This window comes from Urocitellus parryii, chromosome 9 (genome assembly GCF_045843805.1).
Source record: "Urocitellus parryii isolate mUroPar1 chromosome 9, mUroPar1.hap1, whole genome shotgun sequence".
Lineage (NCBI taxonomy): Eukaryota > Metazoa > Chordata > Mammalia > Rodentia > Sciuridae > Urocitellus > Urocitellus parryii.
In genome coordinates, this window is record NC_135539.1 from 72,537,576 (window position 1) to 72,562,043 (window position 24,468).

Sequence of the window (24,468 nt, forward strand, 5' to 3'; positions counted from 1 at the left end):
TAGGTGAAGCAAAACAATAAGAAGACCCCTTCAAAACTAAGCAAATGGAGATGTTTTTAATCTTGGGGCAGGAAAAGATTATGTAAGCACCTCACTACAAGCAAAAACCATAAAGATTTTTTAAATCATAGGTTTTTCAAAAACTGACTTGAATGCACAACTGTTTTATATGGCATAAAATACCAATAAGCAAAGTTAAAAGGCAAAAAAAAATGAAGAAAATAATCTGCAAAATATATGAACAAGGTTCAATTCTTACTTATATAAAGAATTCTTAAAAAAAAAAAAAAACCCAAAACCTAACATTCAAACATGAACAAAGGGGCAAAGGTAAAATAGAATTAAAAAAGCAACAACAATTAGCAATAGGCGGGAAAATATGTTCTGTATGGTGATCAAAGACACATACAACAATAAAATGCCTTTAAAAAATAAAGATTAAAAAAAATGAACAACACTTGGTTCTGTCAAACTGGGGGAATGCGAAGGTGGTTGGATGGAATTTCTGAATGATTATGACACTTTAAAAATGTATAAGCTCTTTCTTTTATGAGTATAGGGGACTGAACTCAGGGGCACTTGACCACTGAGCCACATCCCCATCCTTATTTTGTATTTTATTTAGAGACAGGGTCTCACCGAGTTGCTGAGTGCCTTGCTTTTGCTGAGGCTGGCTTTGAACTCATGATCCTCCTGTCTTAGCCTCCTAAGCCACTGAGATTACAGGTGTGTGCTACCATACCTGGCAAAAATGTATAAGCGCTTGACCAAAAATTCTACTTATAGAAATTTATCCTGAGGAAATACTTAGATAATTATGCAAAGATACAGGATAAACAGTAACATTTGTAACTCAGTTTATTACTGCAAAATAATAATAATAAATTAAAATGACTGTAATCTAAAAAACCCTTAAACAGAGTATTGGGTAAACATTATGTCCAAAATGGCATCTTGTTATTTGAAGTGGTGACACACGCACACACACAAAGACACACAAAGAAAACATACACACACGCATGCACATACATACATATGCATATGTATGTGTGATATGTTAATCCCAAAAAAGAGTTGTGGATAATAGGTATAATAGAATATAAGTTTTATTTTTTTTTAAATATTTTTTTTAGTTGGACACAATAACTTTATTTATTTATTTACTTTTTTTTTTTTAAAGAGAGAGTGAGAGAGGAGAGAGAGAGAGAATTTTTTTAATATTTATTTTTTTTTTAGTTCTCGGCGGACACAACATCTTTGTTGGTATGTGGTGCTGAGGATCGAACCCGGGTCGCACGCATGCGCTACCGCTTGAGCCACATCCCCAGCCCAGAATATAAGTTTTATAAGGAAAAAAAAAAGCAAACAAGAATGAGCATAAAATCCCTAAGCTAAATAAAATGGCTGTACAATTCAGTATACCTAAATTGATGGCATCCTCATTAATAGCAATCAAAAACAAAAGGGTCAAGGGAGGGACACAGAAAGAGAATACATGTAACAATGCCATTGTTTTTACATAATTAAAATCCACTTGAACAGGCCTTAGATATTGCTAAGGGTTGGGTGTGGTCTGTCCTAGAAGGTTCATGTGTTCTGTGCTGGGTCCTGGGTGTGATATGGGAGGTGGTGCAGTCTTTAAGGGGGTGGGGGGTTATACATTCATATATAGTTCTCACTCAAGTGTGAGTAATAAAAGGAAAAAACTGAAGTGGGTGATCAGTGTTGATAAGCCAAACTATCCCTTTTCAAGGGATTCACTGTACAATACAGGCACTAAAATGAGCCATATTTCTTAACTCTGGATGTTTAAGAGAAAGTTCACTAGAGATTGAACTATTTTGATTTTACTTTCTCAGTGACTTGTGGTAATTGAACATAATTTTAAAGGCAATCTTTTAATTATTTTTTTATTAGTATTATATAAAAATACGTAGCACTATAACATAATACAGTTTCTCACCCCTGGTGAGAAAAGCTATCAACACTTAATCTGACTATTGTAAATATAATTTTGGCTTCCAGCTGGATGTCTCCAGTGCCACTTTTTATTGTTTCATACTTGTAGAGAGTGTTTTGCTTCTATAAAGTTTCTCCCTGAAGTATCACTTTTTCCCTGCTATTTGTTGCACAGCAAATCTCCTCCAAAGCTTTCTGTTGAATGTACAGTGCCTCACAGAGAAAGCAATGCCGCCTCCCACAGCTGTGTCCCACAATGGTGCCGTGCTGCTAACATTACATCTTTTGGAGGATTTGGTCACAGTACCCTAACTGCTGTAAACACTGGGGTTATTCATACCGATGTGCACAAGGAGGGACTTCAGGCAGGATTTCTTTACCTGTTTCCCCACCACAAAACAGTGAAACAAATAGAATGGGTCATGAGCTGCTTGGCCTGTAATGCAAACTCACAGCTTGACAAGTCAATAAAGAGCCAATCCTGGCCTCCCCAGCCCCATAGAGCCTCCAAGGTTAGAGGCAAACACAATTTGGATATGTTCTGCACAGGGAGTTTAATGATCCTCATTATTCAGCTATTGTGGGCAAACACTATGAAACCAGTAATCTAAATTATCAAAGTCCGAATAACTGGCTACTAAACTGCACATGAAGTTCAAAAGTTCCCTCACAATGGCTTACTTATTACCCCTAAAAGTGAGCAGCCATTTTGAAATGGTACTAAAATGATACTATAGGTAAAAACTATGGTAATCACGTCCATGAATTTTACATAATCCTCTGAATAGGGAAATCCTTCAATAGAGAAAAACTACACTGATTAAAAAAAAAGTTCCTTATATCATAACTTACTTTTCTAAGATCACATTTTTTAATCACTCTCTGAAATACCATCTGCGTTTAGAACAGATTCCTATGATGTATTTTAAACTAACCCCTTCTCACAACAAATGGAAGAAAAAAAAAATCACTTGAGATTTCACGAGTCATATTACTATTGGTCAGTCTTCTTCTAAGCCCAGAAATACCAAGCACCCAAGTTAGGAAGTCAGCCTCTGACCTTCACACCCTCACAGACTGAATAGATGGAAAGGATACTGTGAAGATGACTCTATGTGACATCCAGGACTAGGCCACAGAGTGCACTGAATTTTTAACCTTGCTCCCTTTTGCATCACTTGCTCTGGGGGAGCCAGATTCCAGGTTGTGAGGATGTTGAAAGCTCCCTCATGGAGAAGCCCACAAGGCCTTGTGCTCACAGCCCTGTATGTGAGCTGGAGCACATTGTCCAGCCTCACTGAGGCCTTCAGGTGACTGCAGTCCCAGCAAGCAACTGGACCAGAAATCTGAGCCAGAATCACTCAACCCCCTGAAGAAATTAGGAAGTAACACACATTGCTTTAAATTGCTAAGTTTTGGGATCATTTGTTATATAAAAATTGAAAACTAATGTACCAATTATTCACTCTCTCTAACTTAGGTATATAAATAAATATTCAAAATTTGGGAGAAATTATAATTTCGAGTATCAGTAGTTAAGATGCCAAACTGTAACACAGTCATTTCCATATTTCATATTGATCAAATATACAAAGACAATTATGAGAATCAGTTTTATGTTGATTCTTCAAATCAATCATTATTCCTCATTCTTCTTGATCCTCACAGCTCAAATTTTAACATTCATATAATTATAACACAACTAAAATGGATTTAATTCCTCAAGCTCATGGTTTGCCTCTTGAATATTTACATCATCTCATAAAATGGATATTTTATCTTGTCATAGCCCAAGTACACATCAAGTAGCAAACATTTTATCTTTTAATGCAGGCATGACCTATTTGAAAAATGAAACAAATTGCATGAAGTAATTAGAGAAAAACAGACATTACAGAATCTTCGTTTCCAAGGGAGAGGCCCAAATTATTTTATTATTGTCAAATATTCAAAATCTGTAAAATATCTTTAAAGCGCATGAATACTCACACAAGCAATGTATAAGGCCCATTTCCTCATATTTGCAAAGATACATATATGAACAGTAATAATAATTAAAATAAAAGAAATTGAAATGGTAATTTATAAGGTAAGGAATGTAATAGGTATAGGGAGAGATGAAAGCCAGATTTTTCTAGATGTATCTTGTCACAGGTTTCAACTTTGGAGTCAGGTAAATGATTTATATATTCAGAAAATTTTTAGAAATTGCCTTTGAAAAAATCAGAAAGTTAAACACTGTACTGTATAAATGATCTGTTTTTTTTTTAAATATCTTTTAATTGTCAATTGACCCTTATTTTATTTATTTATACGCAGTGCTGAGATTTGAACCCAGTGCCTCACACATGCTAGGCAAGTGCTCTACCACTGAGCCACCACCCCAGCCTCAATCTGGTTTCTTTATCAAGTCAACTGGAGAGCAAAAAGGAGGAAGAGGGAGGAATGTTCAGTAGAAATAATAACTCTAGATCAAAAGGACTAAAAAGGCGTTAAGTCAAAATAATTTTTGAAAAAAAAAAAGAATTTTTGAGACAAATGGAGAAATCTGAATATGGACTCTGTATTAGATAATAAAAGGAAGATATCTATGTATTATAGGACAATAACATGATTACATAAGAAAACAGCTTTTTTTATTCTTTGTGGTGATGGGGATTGAATCCTGAGATGCTTTAACCACTGAACTACATCCCCACCCTTTTTCTAATTTTATTTTGAAACAGGATCTCACTAAGTTGCCCTCAAACTTGTGATCCTCCTGCCTCCTGGGTCATTGGGACTACAGATGATTGCTACTGAACCCAGAGAAAATAGTCATATTTTTATTTATTTATTATTATCTTGTGGTACTTCAGATTGAACTCAGGTATGCTCTACCACAGAACCACATCCCCAATCCTTTTATTTTGAAACTGGGTCTTGCTAAATTGCCAAGCCTGGCCTTGAACTTGCCATTCTCCTGCCTTTACCTACAGAGTATCAGGGATTATAGGCCTGTTCCACTGTGCCCAGCAATAGGCATGTTTTTAGAGCTTCAGACTGAAGTGTACAGAAGTGGAATGAAATAGGTCTGGATTTGCTTGGAAATGCTTTATGACAAAAAAGAAGAACAAGATCAAGCAAGTGTGACAAGAATTTAAATCAAATCTATTCAAGGTGATGAGTATGTTAAAATATATCATTTTAGTTTCTCATGTTTAAAAATGTTCATTTAAAAATGTTAAAAGTTTAAAAAGAAGTTGGTAATATGTATACTATCCAGAATTATTTAGGATCATAAAATATAATAAAGCTACAGTGCATATGTATTACTATATCAATAGGATACTATGGAAACTTCTTGGGGTAAAATGTTATTAATGTGATTAATTACTTGAGTTAATACATCCTTGCTTTTATTTTTCCTCTGTGATTTTCTCCTTTTCAACATTTTATTTGCCCTGTAGGGCTCTACTCAAATTCAACTTTCTCCACATCTTTCCAACACTTTCTACCTGGAATAATTACCTGAACTTCTATGTGAGTTTGAATTACCTCTTCTAGCATTTTATACTTTTTACCTTCTATTTTGATATTTACTTTATGTACCTGAGAATGGACATCTGATTCAAATCTTTCATATTCATGTCTATCTCCTCTGATATAGTCTGTACTATGTATATAATAAAATTAATATTTGTTAAATGCAGATCAAGTTTTAAAAATATGAACTTAAGAAAAATATAAATACATATTTAAAAAAATATAAACAGTATTGTGTGAGGGCACTTCAAAGAGTTTTTCAAAAACTCCAATTCTCAGGGGTCAAAACTTCTAAAAGATGTTGTGATTTCAGAAAGCTTTTGCTTCTCTGCAGTCAAAAAAAGGCTATTGGTAAGGAAAAGCAAAGTCAAATAAAACTGAACATTCAACATGGATGAAACTTTACTTTCAATAGTCCCTGAGCCTACTGTTAACAGAGAAGGATGAGTAATAACTTAGTAAAAGATGATTTTATGTAAAAACATTTTAAAGTTGTAAGTTAACCATAAAACACAAACCTTGTCTGTTTTTTTAAAGAATCAAATAACATTTCAAGTTATTTGAAGACATTAAAAGCAATAAGATTATATCCAGTGAACTTGAAAAATGAACAAGATTGTGATTAAGATTTGTATCTTTCTGGAGAGTTATAAAATTCAGTCATCAAAAAGTCATGCTTGGAAAAATCCAACATTACCACTTCAAAATATATTAAAATTTAAAAATAGCTGGTTTTCATAAAAAATCACCATGTTTTACATGAATTCTTATCTTCCTTTGTTACAGCAAGGAAAAAACATATATAAATATTTATGCCATGTAAGACAGACAGACAGACAGACAGCACACACACACACACACACACACACACACACACAAACACACTCTTATCTGTGTGGCTAACATAAGTCATAAATGACTATGTATGATATATATACATACGTGAGTGTGGGCAATGTATGATATGTACACATATATAGCTCACGGACTAGATATGATGTGTGTGTGTGTGTGTGTGTGTTTGCATACTCTTGACCCTTGCAGTGTCATTCTTTTCTTAGACTGTCTCTTTAATATTATATTTTTGAGGGGTTGGGGTTGTGGCTCAGTGGTAGAGTGCTTGCCTCTCATGCATGAGGCACTGGGTTCGATCCCCAGCACCACATAAAAAAGAAAAAACTAAATAAACAAAATAAAGCTATTAAAAAATATTATATTTTTGATAATAACAAGTGATGTTATAAAATGAGAATGAAGAGAATTTTAGTGACTGATTTGGAAAAGAATGTATGCAATGGTTAAGCTGTAAATATTAGAATAAGGATATATTTTTCCACACTCCAAAATAAATAAATTTGTTAGAATAAACATTAACAAGGGCTGGGGTTGTAGCTCAGTGGCAGAGTGCTTGCCTCACACATGTGAGGCCCTGGGTTCGATCCTCAGCACCACATAAAAAATTAAGTAAATAAAAATAAAGATATTGCATCCATCTACAACTGAAAAGTATTTAGGGAAAGAAAAAGAATAAACATTAACAAAATATTCAATGAACAATCACTTGGATTGTTTTGGGATTTAAAGAAATTTTACAAACAAAAAGAATATTTATTTAAAAAATGTCCAAGGCAATTTGAAGCAAAAAAAAAAATCTCTCTATATACCTACACACAAATACACATTTATAAATATATATATATATATATATATATAATAAAATTTCTAAAATTTTCTATAAGGCAAGAAAAGACTTGAAATTATTCTACTGATCTCAGATTCACATTCAAGTTAAGATCATCCTAAAAGAAAGATAGAAAAGAAAAAAAAAAGTAAAGAAAAGAAAAGGTCACCACAGCTCTTAAACACCTAAAGGTCTGATTCAAGGATTCATTTGAGTTTTAGAGAGCTGCTTTAGATTTTGGTTCTCAATTTTTCCTAGTATCCTCTAACGATGATCTCGAAGGGAAAGAAAAGCTTCAAACTTAGCCACAGAAACAGTTAGGAGAGGACGGAAGTCAGCTGCACTGTTTCCTTTTGGGGGACCCTGGCGCAAGTGATGCCCAGCAAAGGAGCTCAGACGGGACTCTAAAACCCTTCTGAGGCTCTTCCTTCTTTACCCTCCCACTCCTGCCTGCACCAGCCACGTGGGCCCTGCAGTGGCAAAGAATTTGAACTGACTGGTAATCTTTGAAATGTTTTAATTTGTGTGTTTATTATAAGGAGCACAAATAAGCAGAATAGCCAAATGCCAGAGAGTCTGAAAATGTATTCCCTATTAATGAGCTTGCTCTTCTTCTAATTTTTTAAAATTAAATACTGACAATATTTTAAGCATAAGTATTGACTGACAGATATAAGCATGCATACAGAAAAATGGTTCATGCTAGAAAACCCAGAAAAAAAGCAGTGAAGCAGCAGGGGAATTCAAAGTCTATGTTATCAGCATTCTTTTAAAGTGGCCTAAATTTATAAGGCAAATGTGAATTTCCTTGCATTTATTGTGAGCCAAATAAATAAAACAATGAAAATGATAAAAAGTAGCAAAACATTCTGCCTTAGTCATTTGGCTTTGAATCGTTTGATGAACAGAAAAACAGAACACAGCCATTTACTGCTTACAGTTGTGATTTGCCCACTCTGTTCATCTTAGTTCCAAACAAATTAGCCTATTAGCATCAATTACTCTCCGTGTTCCTTTGTGTTTTACCAGAATTCATGTGTTCCTATAAAGATGAATCAGTATTTCTCAATTGGGTCATAATATACATTAGAGTTATCTTCCCAAACAGGTTAACATCCAACATTATCCGGAACTTTTCTTCTGATTAAAATAAAAACTACAACAATTCCTTCAATAGACATATGGTTAATTGTAAGTGAGTCTAGAAAAAATAAAATTCCAGTGGGAATTTTGAAGTTCTTTTTAATTATAATAAAGTTTTTTTTTTTTAAAGAGAGTGAGTGAGTGAGAGAGAGAGAGAGAGAGAGAGAGAGAGAATTTTTAATATTTATTTTTTTTAGTTTTCGGCAGACACAACATCTTTGTTGGTATGTGGTGCTGAGAATCGAACCCGGGCCGCACGCATGCCAGGCGAGCGCGCTATCGCTTGAGCCACATCCCCAGCCCTATAATAAAGTTTATAAAAATATTACACTTAAGCTGTAGCACAATTTTAAGAACAAAACAAAAACAAAACTACAGACATAGTTTATGCATATATGCCAGGAATATTTTCAAACTTTGGGTCATGGATCAGTACCAATTATTATCCTATTTTTCTCAGTTAATATTACCTGCATCTGGAACTGAAGGGTTTTGTTTCAAATGATGAACTATTATAAAAAGAAATGCTGGAGATTACAACTCCTCACATGGTAAGTATTACTGGTATCCTACCAAGATTGGAAACTAGGATGTCATATTTTTAAAGACACTCATATAGTATATAGTAATACAACACATATTTTATAGTTTCTACCAAGTAAGATTTAATTTAGTATTTATAACATATGGGAAAACTCTTAAAAAAATTCCTTCAAAAAGCTTGTTAATATTACCAACAAAATTTATATAAATTGAAAATTCAAACTCAAGAATATTAAATTTGACTAAGCAACTTCATAGTGCCTAATACCATATTTCACACTTGACAAATAAATGATACTAACAGATGGTTCATAGCACCATGAAAAAAAATATATATTTAATTTAATGGCTTTTAATATTTAGCATACCAGAAAATCTAAACAAAATAGAATAAAGAACTTACAAATTAAATCTCTACACTGTAGAACGGGTACCTGCTGTGCTGGCCTATTTCTGTGCAGCACCCATTGGCCCTTCTTCCTCCAGCCCTCCCCCTTCTCCTTTTAGTCCATTTGGTTGGGATAGGCTTTACTCTGCCCTTAGTTCCAAGCCAGACACATGAACCAGGCCAATTAGAGCATCAGACTCCATGACTACAGTGATTGTTCGGGGCTGGACACATGATATTAGCTGGGTCACTGAAAGGCTGCTCTGGGACTTCTGAGCCTATTTCCACTGGGTTAAAATACTGGTGGAATATGTGCTTGAAATTGCAATAGGTACCAAGTGGGGCAAAGCGAAGCTCAATGCTCAATATCACATATTCTTCAAAGTGTCTAGAAAAACTGTACAGTAACTAATATGTAAGCAATAAATAGAATTCTGACCTTTAAAAAAATTTTCTAGATAAATTTTTTATTGTGCTATTCATCTAAAAATACTATTTGTGTTGAGGATATGGCTTAGTGGTAAAGTGCTTGCCTAGCATCCATGAGGCTCTGAGTTTGATTCCCAGCACTGCAAATTGCAAAAACAATAACACAACCTCCAAACAAAACCAATAAATAAACTTTAAAGTGTAGAGCACAAAACAGCATACCATTCCTGAAATTCACAGGAGCGTGCATGAGACTCTGGGTTCAATCTCTCAATCTCTCTCTCTGTCTGTCTCTCTTACACACATGAACTTATATAGATAAAAAGTTTTTAATAAGAGTACTATCTAAAGTACCAGATAAAAATGCTTACTTGGTAACACTGATTTAATAGTGACAACAAATATATATTGGCCTTAGAAACATGAATAAATTCACTATATTTATCATGTCTGTTTCCCAGATTAATTTGATACATGAATTCTAAAGTACAGACATTATTACAAAGAAAGAAATTATCTGTAGCATTATATTTTACATAAGTAAGGCACTCAGTGAAGAAAAATCCAGCTAAGATGGTGACACAGCCAAGGACCTATGTATTTCAGAAGATATTTGGGAACAGCCTATTTGGGAATATGATTACTTAAACATATCAACTATTCTTAAACAAAAGCTCCCAGCAGAGAAGAAAAGATTTTCGATGGATCTCGATTTTCATTTAAAATTATTATTAGTTTCCCAAAAGTTTAGAATGATCAGATTTAATCAATTCTTTCAACATATCGGGTAAAGTAGAAATTGGGCTGGAAAAGTAAGCTTGTTGCTATGACTAACCTGATCATGTGGTTCAGAAGCTTTTTTGGAATTGGTGGGAGAAATTTTGAGATGCTTAGCAGAACAAGCTGGAAATACTTTAGATTGTTAAAAGTAGAACTTAGTGGCTAATTCTGGTGGGAGCCCAAAGATTGGAATGCCAATAGGACTGTGGACAGTGAAGACCAGGCTCAAGAAGGTTCAGAGAAGGAGGACTCTATTGGAATTTGGAGTAGAGGCTATTCATGTTATGTTCTGGCTGAGAAGTTGTCTACATTTTGCCCATGTCCTGAGAGTTTCTCTGAAGTTGATTTTAAAAGCGATGAACTTCTTAACCCAATAGAAGAAATGTCTAGGCAGCATAATATTCAGGTGGTAGCATGGATATTTTTGATGGTTTTTAACCAAATTTATTATGATAATTAGGAGCAGAAAGATTTGAAAAACTTGGACTCAAAAGGTAGGAGTAAAATTGGGGCTAAGGAAGTTGCCATTGTTAAAGAAATTATGCCTCTAAAGAAATGCTAGATTTTGCCCAGAGACAATAAGAAAGATGGCTTGAGGGCATCTCAAGAGCTGGCAAGACCACATCCATCTCAGGCTCAAGGGAATAAAAGTGAAAATTCTGTTCAGAAGAGACCAGTGGGGGGTCCTTCTTGCACAGGGAGCCTAGGAAATTTTCTTAACGTGCTCAGCCACCCAGGCACTCAGAGGCTGCTGCAGGAAGGGTCCCTGGACGCTTGGCTACTGCTCAAGATGATGGCAGACCTCGGTGCTGGTTCTGCAGGAATCCAGGATGCTGGAGTTTGAGGATCATGGAAGCTTCCATCAAGATTTCAAAGAAAGGCCTTGGAAGCCAGGCAAAGTTTAGCAGGGTCAAACTCCCTGTGGGCTCTCCCTGAGAAGGTAAGCTGTAAAGATTTGAGGAGGAAGCGGAAGCCGCAATGGAGAACCCCAAGATTAAGAAATGCCAGTAATGTCGGATATTGTCCTAGGAAAGCTACAGGAATTGAACAGAGATAAGCCAACAGAAAGGCCTCTTGGGCTGCAACCAACAAGGCCACAGAGGCAGAGCTATACAAGCTCTTGAGAGGACATCATGCCATGTGCTCCACATTCTGAACAAGAGCTACAGGACTTGTTTGCCCAGCTGGATTTTGGTCTTGCTTTGGTCCCATCCTTTTTTTCTATATGCCTAATTTTGTGAAAGGAAATGTTTGCTCTGTATCATTACATATTGGATATTTGTAAATTGCTTTTAATTTTAAAGGAGCTCACAATGAGAGACTGCCTTGAGCCTCAGAGAAGACTTTGGACTTGAACTGTCAGAAATCTTGCAACTGTTGAGACTGTGGGGGACTCTTAGGAATAGACTAAATATATTTTGCATTCTCAGATGAGTGTGAGCTTTTGGGAGCGAGGGTAGAATGTTATTGTTTGGATGTGAAGTGTCCCCCAAAAGCTCACATGTGAGACAAAGCAAGAAGGTTCGAAAGAGAAATTATTAGGTTATAACCTTAAGGTCATTAGTGAATTAATCCCTGATGGGATTAACTGGGTGCTGACTGGAGGCAGGTGGCTGGAGGAAGTGGCTCATTGGGGGTGACTGTGGGGTATATATTTTATATCTGGAGAGTGGAGACACCCTGTTTCCTGATCAACAGATGAGCTGCTTTCCTCCACTATACCCTTGGGCTATGATGTTCTACCCACCGTGAGTCCTGAGCAATGGAGACTGCTGTCTACGGATTGAGACCTCTAAAACTGTGAGCCCTCAAATAAAACTCCTCCTCCCCTACAATTTATTTCGGTTGGGTCCTTTAGTCACAGCAGTGAAAAAGTTGACTAAATCATAGGGTCATTTAATTCTCATTTTCTGTTGACGGGATTTTTTGTTAGAGCTTTATAGTTCTTTGTTGTAGGGTTCATCCCAACAAACTCATATATGCAAGGATCAGTTTATGATCCTCCCCTTTCCTTCCTGTTCTCCCTCCCCACTCCCCTTCCCCTTCCTCTACTAGACTTCCTTTCATTCACCTATTAGTTTATTTTTTTATTTTTATTTTTTTTAGAGAATTTTAACATTTATTTTTTTAGTTTTTGGTGGACACAACATCTTTGTTTCTATGTGGTACTGAGGATCGAACCTGGGCCGCACACATGCCAGGCGAGCGCGCTACGGCTTGAGCCACATCCCTAGCCCCCACCTATTAGTTTATATTTTATTGGTTCTTTATGTTATCCTATCCTTCTCTCCTCCTTTCCTTTATTTAACTCTAGCTTCCACATATGAGAGAAAACATTTGATCTTTGATTTTCTGAGTCTGGTTTACTTCTCTTAGCATGATACTCTCCATTTCCATCAACTTACTGGCAAATGCCGTAATTTCATTCTTTTTTATGGCAGAGTAGAATATCATTGTACATACATACCACAATTTCTTAGTCTATTCACCTATCGATAGGCACCTGGGTTGATTTTATAATTTAGCTATTGTGAATTATACTGCTATAATCATTGAAGTGGCTGTACCACTATAATATGCCAATTTTAGACCTTTTTGGAAAAATACCAGGAGTGGGATAGATGAGGGTATGGTGGTTCTAATCCCTAGTTTTTTAAGGAATCTCCATTGATTTCCAGAGTGGCTATGCTAATCTGCAGTCTGTTGGTGGGAATTTTAATGGGTATAGTCTTTTGAATGATAATTTGATACAATAATCTCTTAAAAATTTTAAAATTTCTTTGACCTACAACATTTGAAAAAAGCAAAATCCATATGAGAATGTTCTTTATTTGTTATAGCAAAATCTGGAAGAACTCACATATCTCCAAATTGGGACTAAAAGGATAAATAAATTATGATTCAATAGTAAAATGAAATACCATGTCATACAGACATGGAAAATGTCCAAGATCTGATTGTTAGTCAGAAAGGAGACAAGCTATAGAACACTATATGAAAGGGAATCCCAATTTGCTGTCCCAAAAATTATCGAAATGCACACTGAACAGTTAGCAGTGATTATCTTGAGGAAAGGGTGTATTTTGTGTGGGAAAACCTTTGCTTTTTAAGTAACACACTTCCAAATACTTAATTTTTTCCCCCTGAAAATGACTATGCCATTATTTTTGTAAACAGGAAAACAAGCAAACTTAAAAACAAAGCCAAGTAGTTCCACATTTAGTAGCGCTTATTTAAAATGTTTTTTTTTTAAAAGCCCCTTTGTTTTCTATACCAGATTTTATCAAACAAACACAAAGGAATTTTTACAAAAGTAAACACTCATAGGCAGTATTAAAAGAAGAAAAATAAATAGCTAACATTTATTGAAGGTCTATTATATCCTAATCAGGTTTTTCAGGTTTTGTTTCCCATTTGTATAATCCTCATTTATTAAAATTCTAGCTACTGCTGGGTGTAGTAATGCATGCCTGTAGTCCCAGATATTAGGGAGGCTGAGGCAGGAGGGTCTGAGTTCTGGCCAGCTGAGGTAACAGAGTGAGACCCTGTCTCTTATTTTTTGGGGAAAAAAAATCCTAGCTACATATAGCCTCCCTGATCCGCCCCCCCCCCCCCGGCCCCAGCTAAAACCACCTTTGCTTGGGATGAGGTACAGATTCCCATGCATAAGGCTATGGATATCTGGTACTGCTGGACCACTTGTGTCTAGAAAAGGAGTGACTCCAATCTGAAGACAATGAGTGGAAATCACAAGATGCTGAGGTTTCAAATGAAGACCCAAGGACAGGGTCTTTTCTTGTTCCCCTGTTTTGTTCAGTTTGGGAAATTTTGGAGCTAGAAAGATATTCATATCTTATTTTTCAGGATGTCCAGTCTGGTATTACAACATAAAACATCTAGTCCTATTAGTTAGATAGCCTTTGCTTTCTTCAAGATCCCCAAAAGCCTACCAAGGGCTTGAAAATATAGCACTGGTCTTATCATCAACATGTAAGAAGCATTAGAAGAACCAGCTTGGAAGACTTAATAGGGAGCACAGTTTTGGATATGATATGTTTAAGTGCCACTGTTCACCTGAGCAAAACTTTCTAGAAGGTAACTGGGCAGAATAGTATGAATTATGGCGGGGGGGGTGGGAATCTGAGCTGGAAATGAAGATTTGGGAAGTGAAAAAAAAAAGAATAAGTAGGCTAGAGGCAAGAAAGGAAAAAAGGTAAAGAAAAACAGCCTATGAAAGAAAAATAAAAAGAGATGGTGAGAGGAGGAGAGATTCAGACAAGTGTAGACTTAAAAACAACAAAATGTCTCAGAACGGGCTCAGGGGAAGCAGGATCTAATACAGCATAAAGGATCAATACTATACTAAAGACTGTGGCATGTTCTCTGCATTTCAGAATTGGGATATATTTGATGATCTTAATAAGGAATTAACAGAAAAGTTTCTGGGGCAAAGAACAGAATGCAATATGCTTCCAAAACTGGAAGAAGGTGAATCTAAAGATTTAGTTTTGAGAAGCCAGAAATAAGAAGTTATACAGCTTCTTTCTCATGTACAGGGAAGGCTTGGTGAAGGTGAGAAGGATTAAGGTAGAAGAATATAAGGCTGAAGGAAAGATTTGAGGGAAAGGAAGAGAGGAAAATACTGAGGAAAGCAGAAAAGAGAGGGAGGGAAGCTCCACAGCAGGCACAAAAGGTGGAATGAAAGAGGCTAAAGGGAGATTGGATTTGGAATCAAGGAGGGACGTTGCAGAGCCTGTGGGATAAGCTTTGAGGGTACATTCAGCTCCAGAACCCCAAAGTACATATCCAAATAGCCCAGGAGAATGTGGCTACACGGTTCCAGGCGCTGAGACCTTCCTTGGCTGTGATTATAAGAAAAAGGTTTTGGAAACTGTAAATCGGAGATATCCTGCAGTGACACGAGATCCACTCTCTAAGCTACAGAGGTGGGCACAGGAGAAGAAGAAACATTACCACTCATCTAGTCTTTCCATGAGTATCTGAATCCACCAGAGGCCCATAAAGCAACAGCAAAGAAGAGAATATGGAAAATTTAAATTTTCTTTGTGATTGTGTTTAAGTGTTTCCTCAGTAGGCACATGTTCTTTATAAACACCAGAAGTGTGATCTTTAGGGGAAATTATAATCAGATAGTATCCAAAGGTTACTATGATACAGTTAAATTATATCTGCCTGTCACAGGTTAAAGAACATTTAAATTCTGGAAGTTCACATCAGCTTTTTCCAGATAACAAATCTTAAGTACCTTCCTATATTCACTCAATTAGTGATCTTGTGCCTTGATAACGCTGCAGAGAGAAACTTTCCAACTATCATTCAAATCATATCTAAAAAGGTGGTCATAAATATTTTAAAACCTAAGTGAACTAATAAGACCTAGACCCATTAAGGATAAGATCTTTTACAACAAATTAAATAAAACAATTTATTGAAGTCTGGACTCAAGATAAGCTAGATTTATAAGCTGACCTTTTATTCATTTAAAGAACAAAATTAGCTCTAATTGCATTAGAATGGAATCCAGTAAATTTTCCCAAGTCTTCTAATGTGGTATCCATGTAAGAACTGCTGTAATTGTTTACAAGTAAGATGGAAATGCTTTGATATAATCTTTCCACTTGTTTTACTGTGTTGTAAAAGCATTTCCCAAAACCTAAAGCTAGTTTTTCTGACAGTATACTAGTTTTTCCTTTTGAACATACTGCATATTTAGTGATAATGAACAAATTACAATGTGTGATGGGAAAAATTAAATTCAGACTTTATAATTCTAGTTCAGTAAAAATAAAGGGATTATTAAGGAAATCAGGAACTCCTTGTTTGGAAAAACCAGAATTCTGGCTGAAGACACATTCTGGCTGAAGAAAAATTTTAACTACCTGCTTCCTTTTGGAGGTGGGTCAGAATTATGGCTGAGATAAATGGCTTTGGTACCACTGAATTTATAAGCACAGTAAGGTAGTAAAGCTAAGGTACACAATCTCGACTTCTATGTTCCAGTTGTTCAGCAACCAGGAAACTTCATTAGTAATATTTGTGCCTTTCACTAGCATTAAAAATAGGTTATTTTAAATTTCAAATATATATGTAGTCATTTAAAATGTAAACACCAATTATAAAGTTTAAATATAGTGACTCTTAAGATTCTTTCCTTGTTTTTGCTCTTGATATTTCTCTTCTAACATAGGCAAATTCCTATGAAATGTTTGTTTCAGTAACAAGTTAACCAGGGCAAAACAAAGAAAACTATCAATACTTTTCAATAATAATAATAATAATAATAATAATAATAATAATAATAAAAATAAATTGAAAGCAGATAGTTTTATTGGATAGGAAACAAAATTAGAAAAGCAAAAGGCCTTCCATTTCAGAGGATGGTCCTCTGAAATGCTCCTAAATTTGATTTCTTTAGTATCATTTTTAAACCAGTGGTAGGTACCATTCTGCCATGGCTGTCTTGCCCTGTTCCTTGGCTTGCTTTTACACAAAATCTGGCTGCCTTTCCCTAGCTAAAATAAAATATATTAGCTATTTCTGCTTGCCTCCTCCATCTTGTTCTGGTGACAGATACTCTTTTCCTAATGGAACCTACTATTTCCCTTTCTGACAGGGTGTCTCCCTACCACAGGGGCTGGTGAATTAGAGTTTTTGATGGGAATTGGTAGGAACTTTGAGCATGAAGAACCACATTAATCTGGAATGACTTGGGCCATATCTCTCTCCACACAGAGGCAAGATGGAGAAAAGGAAAATGAGCAGAGTCATACTCTAATAATGCCTTACGAACCCTCAATACTGCCCACCTAAAGTCAAATACACCTCTTTTTATTTTCCTGCTCTAAGGTAGTTTGATTAGGATTTCTGCTACTTACAACTAGAATTCTGAGTAAACACAAAATACCCAAAAGTAAATAAGCATGTCTCAACTAGAGGTTTGACAGCCCTTTAAAGAGACATTTTCATTGAGCTGTGCTTTTAGGCTTTCCCTTAGATTATGGTGGGTTAGAGAAACAGTCAATAAAAAATGCCTTTGTGCCAGCAGTAAAAACTGCTAAGGAGGACATTGTCCTTGTCATCTGGTTCCATATGGAAATTAATTTTTAAATCTAGTGCCTTGAAAATCTTTGACCCGTTCTGAGAAACTGAGTCATCTTACCCCCACTCTTTTCGTCTTAAAAAAGTATTTTGTGAGGCTGGGCATCTGTTTCAGTGGTAGAGTACATGCTTAGCATGCTTATGGCCCTGAGTTCAATCCCCAGCATCCCTCATGCAAAAATATTATTTCCATTTTTGACCTTATTGCTAGAAAGCTATAATAATATTTGATGCACAATCATTTGTTTCTTTTTCTTCTCTTTATCTCAGTTTGCTATTTCTATTTCCTACTTTACTGTTATCCTGAATTTTGACTGGAAAAAACACTTCAAGTATTGAAAGGAAAATGCAGAAAGTAGAATAAAAACCATTTACTATTATTTCTCCAAAGAATTTATCACTAAAATGCTACTATACATTTTTCACTCTATTAAATATGTTTTGGCTAAACTGCATTTTAAAATATAAAAATGCTTATTTTCCTTAAAAATGCTCTAAATTATTATCTTTAAGAATGCCCATGATTATTCTGTTTCCATTGTCAAAAAGCTTAGAACATATAAAGACAATAAATATCTGTACTTATTTTATGTCTTAAAAGATTAAACCCCTTATGTTTTTTTTTCTTTTGGTTTCTAAATGATTTATTTTCTTTCTTTTTTTAATTAGTTGCTCAAGACAATACAATGATCTTGACATATCATATAATTGGTTCAAATGGGGTATGAATTCTTATTTTTCCACAGGTACAGATTGCAGGATCACATTTGTTATACAGTCACGTTTATACATACAGCCATACTACTGTCTGTTGTATTATGTTCTTCAAAATTAATAAGCAAAGCTTTTGCTCCCATTTTCACAGTATATAGAAATAATTTAGAAACTACAACTATCAAAAAACTCTTCATTAGGCATAAGCTACATTTGATGAACTGTGGCCAAAAAAAAAAAAAAAAAAAAGAATGACATGAAAAGAAAAATTTCATGAATTTAGGAAATCAATCTAGTTGCCACTGGAAATTAAAACATTAGCAAAAAGAAAATAATTGTCACCAGTAAAACAGTGCCTGAAAAATATCTCAACATAACTTGAGTATTTTGAAAACTGGGTTAAATTGTTAAACAGAACACCTATCATGAACTCTCAAAAGCATTTAGAATCATCACCAAGAATACTGTTCCCTGAAAGTCATCATAAATGATTACCAGATCAAATACATTATTAACTATTAAGAAAAAATTGACCACGCATTTTAGAACATCTAGAGGGGCTTTATTAGTTATCACCTTCTCTGGTGAGCTCCCGGAATACAGACAGGAACATCCTCAGAGCAGAGGAGTCATAATTTCCTTTTACTATATCCTGGGATACCAGCATGAGCAGCATGGCTGGGCAGAAGAACCTCTGGCCCAAGGAGAAGCATGGGTAAATGGATAGAAAAGAGCAGCAGCTTCCTCTAAGGGACATGTGAGAGGACAGCACTAGTGGACACTTGAGAAATGTAAAGAATGCTTATTCCCTACTCCAATCATTATTTCTCAAAATTTTATGCAAATTTATATCACATTTTCTCTTAATGCTTTACAAATATGTAAAATTAACATTTTATATGAGGCTCCTTTAATAGAATTTTGAGTGCCATTTAAACTTAGAAAAGATGTAGGTCCTGTTCTGCCATGTTTTCCTTGATAATTCTCTCTCAATAGTCCCTGTCTGCAACAAATTTTATCACATTTCTCTGCTCTGTTTTCTTCATAGAAATGAATAATAATAAAAAAAAAGAATGCTGTTAAATTGCCAACTTCTTCTACACTAGCTCAAAAAGAGCTAGATTAAAAAAAAAAATAAGATCAGAATGACAAATCACAACTGTGCCACCACTGACCCATCCTGGCACAGACATTCCACTCACCATACTCTGCCACTGAGTCCAGGTGGGACCCCAGGATCCTGATCAACAGAGTTCCAGGCAGCTGTGCCTGGGCAAGCCAAAGCCTACTTGCTGTTTTGGTATCAAAGAACAACTTGATTATGAGGCTGGACTCAGACAATTACCTTGAATGTTCCCTATTCCTACTTTATGTGTGTAGAAACTACAGTTTTAAGGCTGGATTTTAGTTTCTTCTTCAATATAGACTATAGGGAACTTGGGATATCCATCACTGGAAGACATGTTAAAGGAATTTGAGGTCTTTGGAAAGTCATCTTGAATTTTAACACTGTCAGAAAGAGGTACTGACCTCAGCATACATCATTTTAGAACAGTTTTCAGGAATGTAAAAGCAAGGGAAAAATAAGTTACCTCTGTTTTGTTTCAAAGAGCAATAATAGAGAACAGAGGAAACAATCTAACCTCAAAGTACTTTTCTGGATCAAGGGCAAAAGACATAACTTCTTTAAGACTTAGAAATTAAACATTGGTTTAAAGATTTCCAAAGAGAGGGTATAATTTGAACCTTGTAAAGCTTTTTCTTTTTCCCATAATTTCAAGAGTCTACTTTTTGCCTGTCCTTTAGCAATAAACACTTCTCCCTATCCCTGGACTATTCAATCCCCTTTGCTTTTGAACCCCATCTGTTCATTTATTTCACTTTTAAAGAATATGAGTTCACCCCCTAAGTGTGTACAAACTAAGTCATTAAAGGCACAACTTGTAGGAATCTTTCACCACTTTTCCATTATTACAGTCATGGAATAAACCATACATCCTTATGTTACAACTATTAAGGATTATTGCGATTTAAATGTCATATAGTTTTCATATATCATAAAATATTAAAAAAATTTCAGCTATTTAGAAATGCAAAAGACATTTAAGTTTGTAGGTTAATCAAAACCAGGCAGTGGGCTGTAGTTTATAGACTCCTGATTTAGACCACCCTCCTCCACCCAAAAAACTCCACTTGTCTAAGCTCTATTTCACATAAAATTCTATTTTTCTATTTGACTGAAGCTTCTCTCTCTTATTTTTAATTTAAAATGTAATGTATTTTACTTAATCTTTTTGCTCAGTGTAAGGATTTTTTTTGCATTTGCCTTGGTCAAATGATTAATCTGTCATAAACACTGGGGTTATTTACCAAATATCTGAAAGTTTATATCTTATATAACATTGAACTCTTTCCAGGGTATTTGTCTAGAATCTCTGCTTATTATAATTTCTGTCAAACTGAACATTTTGTTCCAGAATAATAATATCTGTTTCTCACATCTTCCAATATCTTAGGTGTATGAGTTATTTACTGAAAGGAGGAAATAGAATAAAATAGTTAACAGAATGACTGAAAGATGCACAAGGGCAAGGAGATAAATATAACTATCAAAGCCTTTTTACAAACCTTAATTCTCCAAAGGGAGTAAGCTGGCAAAACTTTCATGTGGGAGTTGAGACTAAGTACTGGTGAGCAACTCAGAAAACAGAATTAAATATTAATTGGCAGGAGAGAAGTATTTTTTTGAGTGATGAATAAGAATAAGAATAGAAAAATTAGACAATATTCAGAATTTCCAAGGAGATGGTGTGGAGAGTTATTGGGCGGGTCTCCTCTGTCCTTTGCTGGTTGAGAGATGAGGACATCATTCAAATCTCTGCAGGTGGACTGAGGGTACCAGATATATCAGTAACTGGTTTAAAAAGGGCTGAATACATGATATTTTTGTTAACATTTTCTAAGCTTGTTGACACTACTACCACCCACTGTCCAGGTCTTTACCGGTACAATCAGGAAGAATAATGTGAAAATTTCCTGGAGAATTTAGGTAAGAAAATATGAATCATTTGGATCCTGTGCTTAAAATCTTCAGAGGAGGGTACACTCTGCTGGAAGATCATGTCTGCCTCAAAATCATACGAGGCTTCTTTACTACACCATATTCTTAGTTGACAGAAGCAGCAGAATAAACATATACAACAATTAAATGAACCATTGAGAACCCAAAGCAAATTTTCTGTTTCTACTCTATCTACTACTAAATTCATAGGTCCTACTCTTACTTTCATGGCTCAAATTAAAAGACGACTAAAAAAAAATGTTCAACTAATTTACTTTAAAAATGGATTAATATAATGGTTCAGGGAAGATTAAGACTGACAGCAGCACAGGGTTTACATTTCTAGGTTTTGTTTTTGTTTTTGTTTTTTGTTTTGTGGTGCTGAGGATTGAACCCAGGACCTTATGCATGTGAGGCAAGCCCTCTATCAACTGAGCTATATCCCCAGCCCCTACATTTCTAGTTTTAACATTTTTTTTTTCCTTTTTTAACCCAGAACCTTGTACATGCTAGGCAAACATTCTATCACTGAACTATACCCCCAGTTCTGCATTTGTAAGTTTTTAAAACATACAAATGAAAAATGCTGGACAACTAAAAAATTAGTTATTACCACTGTATACTGTTTCATTTAGTCTCTAACAGTATCTTTGTTTCACAAGCACAGAATAAAACCATGTGCCATACATGAGACAGTTTAACATTACATCTTCCTGAGTGAAATATAGCAGTAAGCCCACCCAATACCATTTCTTATTTTCCAGATAACTAAGACCTTAAACACTATGCAGAAACAATGTCATGTGCTAATCTTTTTAATAAAAAAAGAGAAAAAGAACAAGAAAAAAAAAAAGGATCCTGCATATTAAACAAAGCAAAAAGCATTTACTTATAGAAGAAACCAATAAAAACTTGAAAATGGAGAGTTCTCAAAACAGTTTGACCCTACATGTTCATACCTGCAAAAGGTTCGAAGAGTCCTAAATCTATCAGGTCAGGGTAGAAGAGGTCAAGTTTCAATTGCTTCACTCTAATTCAAAGGTTTATACTTACATCTTGTCTTGGCCAGCGCCAACTCGAAGAGTCAATCTGGGGATAACTGGACTCGGGGCTGGAACGACTGGTTCCACTTTTATCTGTGGAAGTTAGTACATTACAGTTCAGTTTTACTTTTTTCTACAAAAGTAGCTTCTACCTCTTCTACTTTCCTACCTCTACAAACTTAATAAACATGTTTAAGTCACAAATGTGGCTAAGATGATAGACTAAAAGATAATCTGGTTGCGACATCTAAAGGCTAGCTGATATGATAAGAAATTTTATGAACTTTAATCACATTATGTAAATATGGCTCTTATTTCTGGATTTTTTAATGTTTAGATTAATTTCTTGGGTTTTATTATATTAGAATTTTTAAACAAAATTGTTATCTAGTGCATTTGGTAGAGCATTTATATGATTGTTAGATTTAACATACAAGGAAAAACTTGCAATGGAATTTTCTTTATAAGATAAAATGCCTCTATTTGTAGAATTTGATAAACATTAAACTCATTGTTTTATTATATGAAAAAGCTGAATTGTCAAGTGTTCATTACAGCATTAAACTATTCTATTTTTGGTTAATAGTAAAAAGATCTGAAATGCTGTAAAAGAAAAAAAAAAGCTGATTTATTTTTTTTTTAGAAAGGATTTACTGTGAAGGCAATGACTGCTGAAAAAGCTAAGAACTATATTTAAAAATATACACAAATTGAGTATCACATTAAAGGGTCTCTTCACAATTTTTGATTTGAAGATCATGATTTGGTAAGTATTCTTAATAAACAAACTAAAACAAAACTCTGTAGTTTCAAATAGTTATCTATATCAGAATTTTTCAGTGGAAGTTTGCACTTTTGGTGGTATAATTCTTTGTTATAAGAGACTCTCCCCAGCCATGCCAGATGTTTAATAGCTGTGGACCTGAAATATCATATGCCAATAGTTCATAGCAGGTCCCTGACACCTAGCTGCAAACCACTGATTTTATTTTTCAGTTCAGGAATTGACAGAAGAGTGGAGTGGTTCTAAGGAGAAATGCATATTTTAAATACTGCTCAATATATCATATCATACAGTGACTTGCACATGGACCAAATCTAGTGTTTTTTTTCCTATGTATTTATTTGTTTCTAGGAAGTTTACTATCATCATTTTTAAAAAAATCTATCATCACATCAAGATCTGCTCTGACCATTCTCTTTGACAATGCCTGGCAGGTCAACAAACATTTGTTAAATTAACAACTTATCTTGAACATATCCCCAAGTCTCTTGCCTCTTGGGTATTCTGCTGTTCAACTAGGACCAACCTAAAATTATCCTCCAGGCACTGAGTGATATCAAAGAAAATCTTAAAAGAACTACCTTCATCTATGCCTTCAATACTATCTGTTTATTTGGATTTCCAGCCGGGCAGACACCACATCTATTTTGTTTGTTGCTATTTCCTGGTGTCTATCACAGTGACACATGCTTAAGACACATTTCAAGCATGAATATAAAGCAATGATTTCAAACCTTTATCTCTTTCAAGTCCCTTCCTAACCCCCCTCCCCCCATTAGCAAACTCCATAGGAAAAAGCATTGCGACCAATGACAGGAAAACTCCTTCAACTCCCCATAAATGTATAAACGTCTCTGCACCCTAACCATAACCTACAGTCCACCTATGTTAGCTTTGAGTCTTCTTCCTCAGCCTCTCCATTCCACTAATTATTTTAATCTAGGTTTTATTTATTTTAAGTTGTTTTTTATGTTACTGTATTTTTTTTAGAACTTTATATTATTTATTTTTATGTGGTGCTGAGGATCAAACCCAGTACCTCACACAAGCTATGCAAGTGTTCTACCACTGAGCTACAACCATAGCCCCTGTCTATCTTTTAAATATACTCAATTCTACCTTTAAATTTTTTTTTTTTTACCTTCTCCTCAACATCTGGCTAACAACTTCTCACATTTTTCAGTCTTCAATTTGTTGTCTCTTTTATTGGCTTTGCTGTCTGTTCATCTCTTATTCTTTCCTTGACCCACTCTGGTTTCTGCCCCAACCTCACCACTAAAACCACTTTTTTTTTTTTTT

At 35.0% G+C, this 24,468-nt stretch overlaps 1 protein-coding gene and 1 non-coding gene across 2 annotated transcripts in view; one reads left to right on the forward strand and one right to left on the reverse strand.

Moving 5' to 3' along the window:
* Positions 1-24,468, reverse strand: part of Taf3 (TATA-box binding protein associated factor 3) — a 168,550-nt gene that overhangs the window by 11,745 nt on the left and 132,337 nt on the right. Inside the window, exon 4 of the mRNA XM_026391815.2 lies at positions 22,396-22,478. Coding sequence (XP_026247600.2) covers positions 22,396-22,478 — 83 coding nt within the window. The remainder of the gene's footprint in view (positions 1-22,395; positions 22,479-24,468) is intronic.
* Trnae-cuc (transfer RNA glutamic acid (anticodon CUC)) lies at positions 6,578-6,650 on the forward strand. Its single transcript has one exon. It is a non-coding gene; the product is annotated as a tRNA-Glu (tRNA).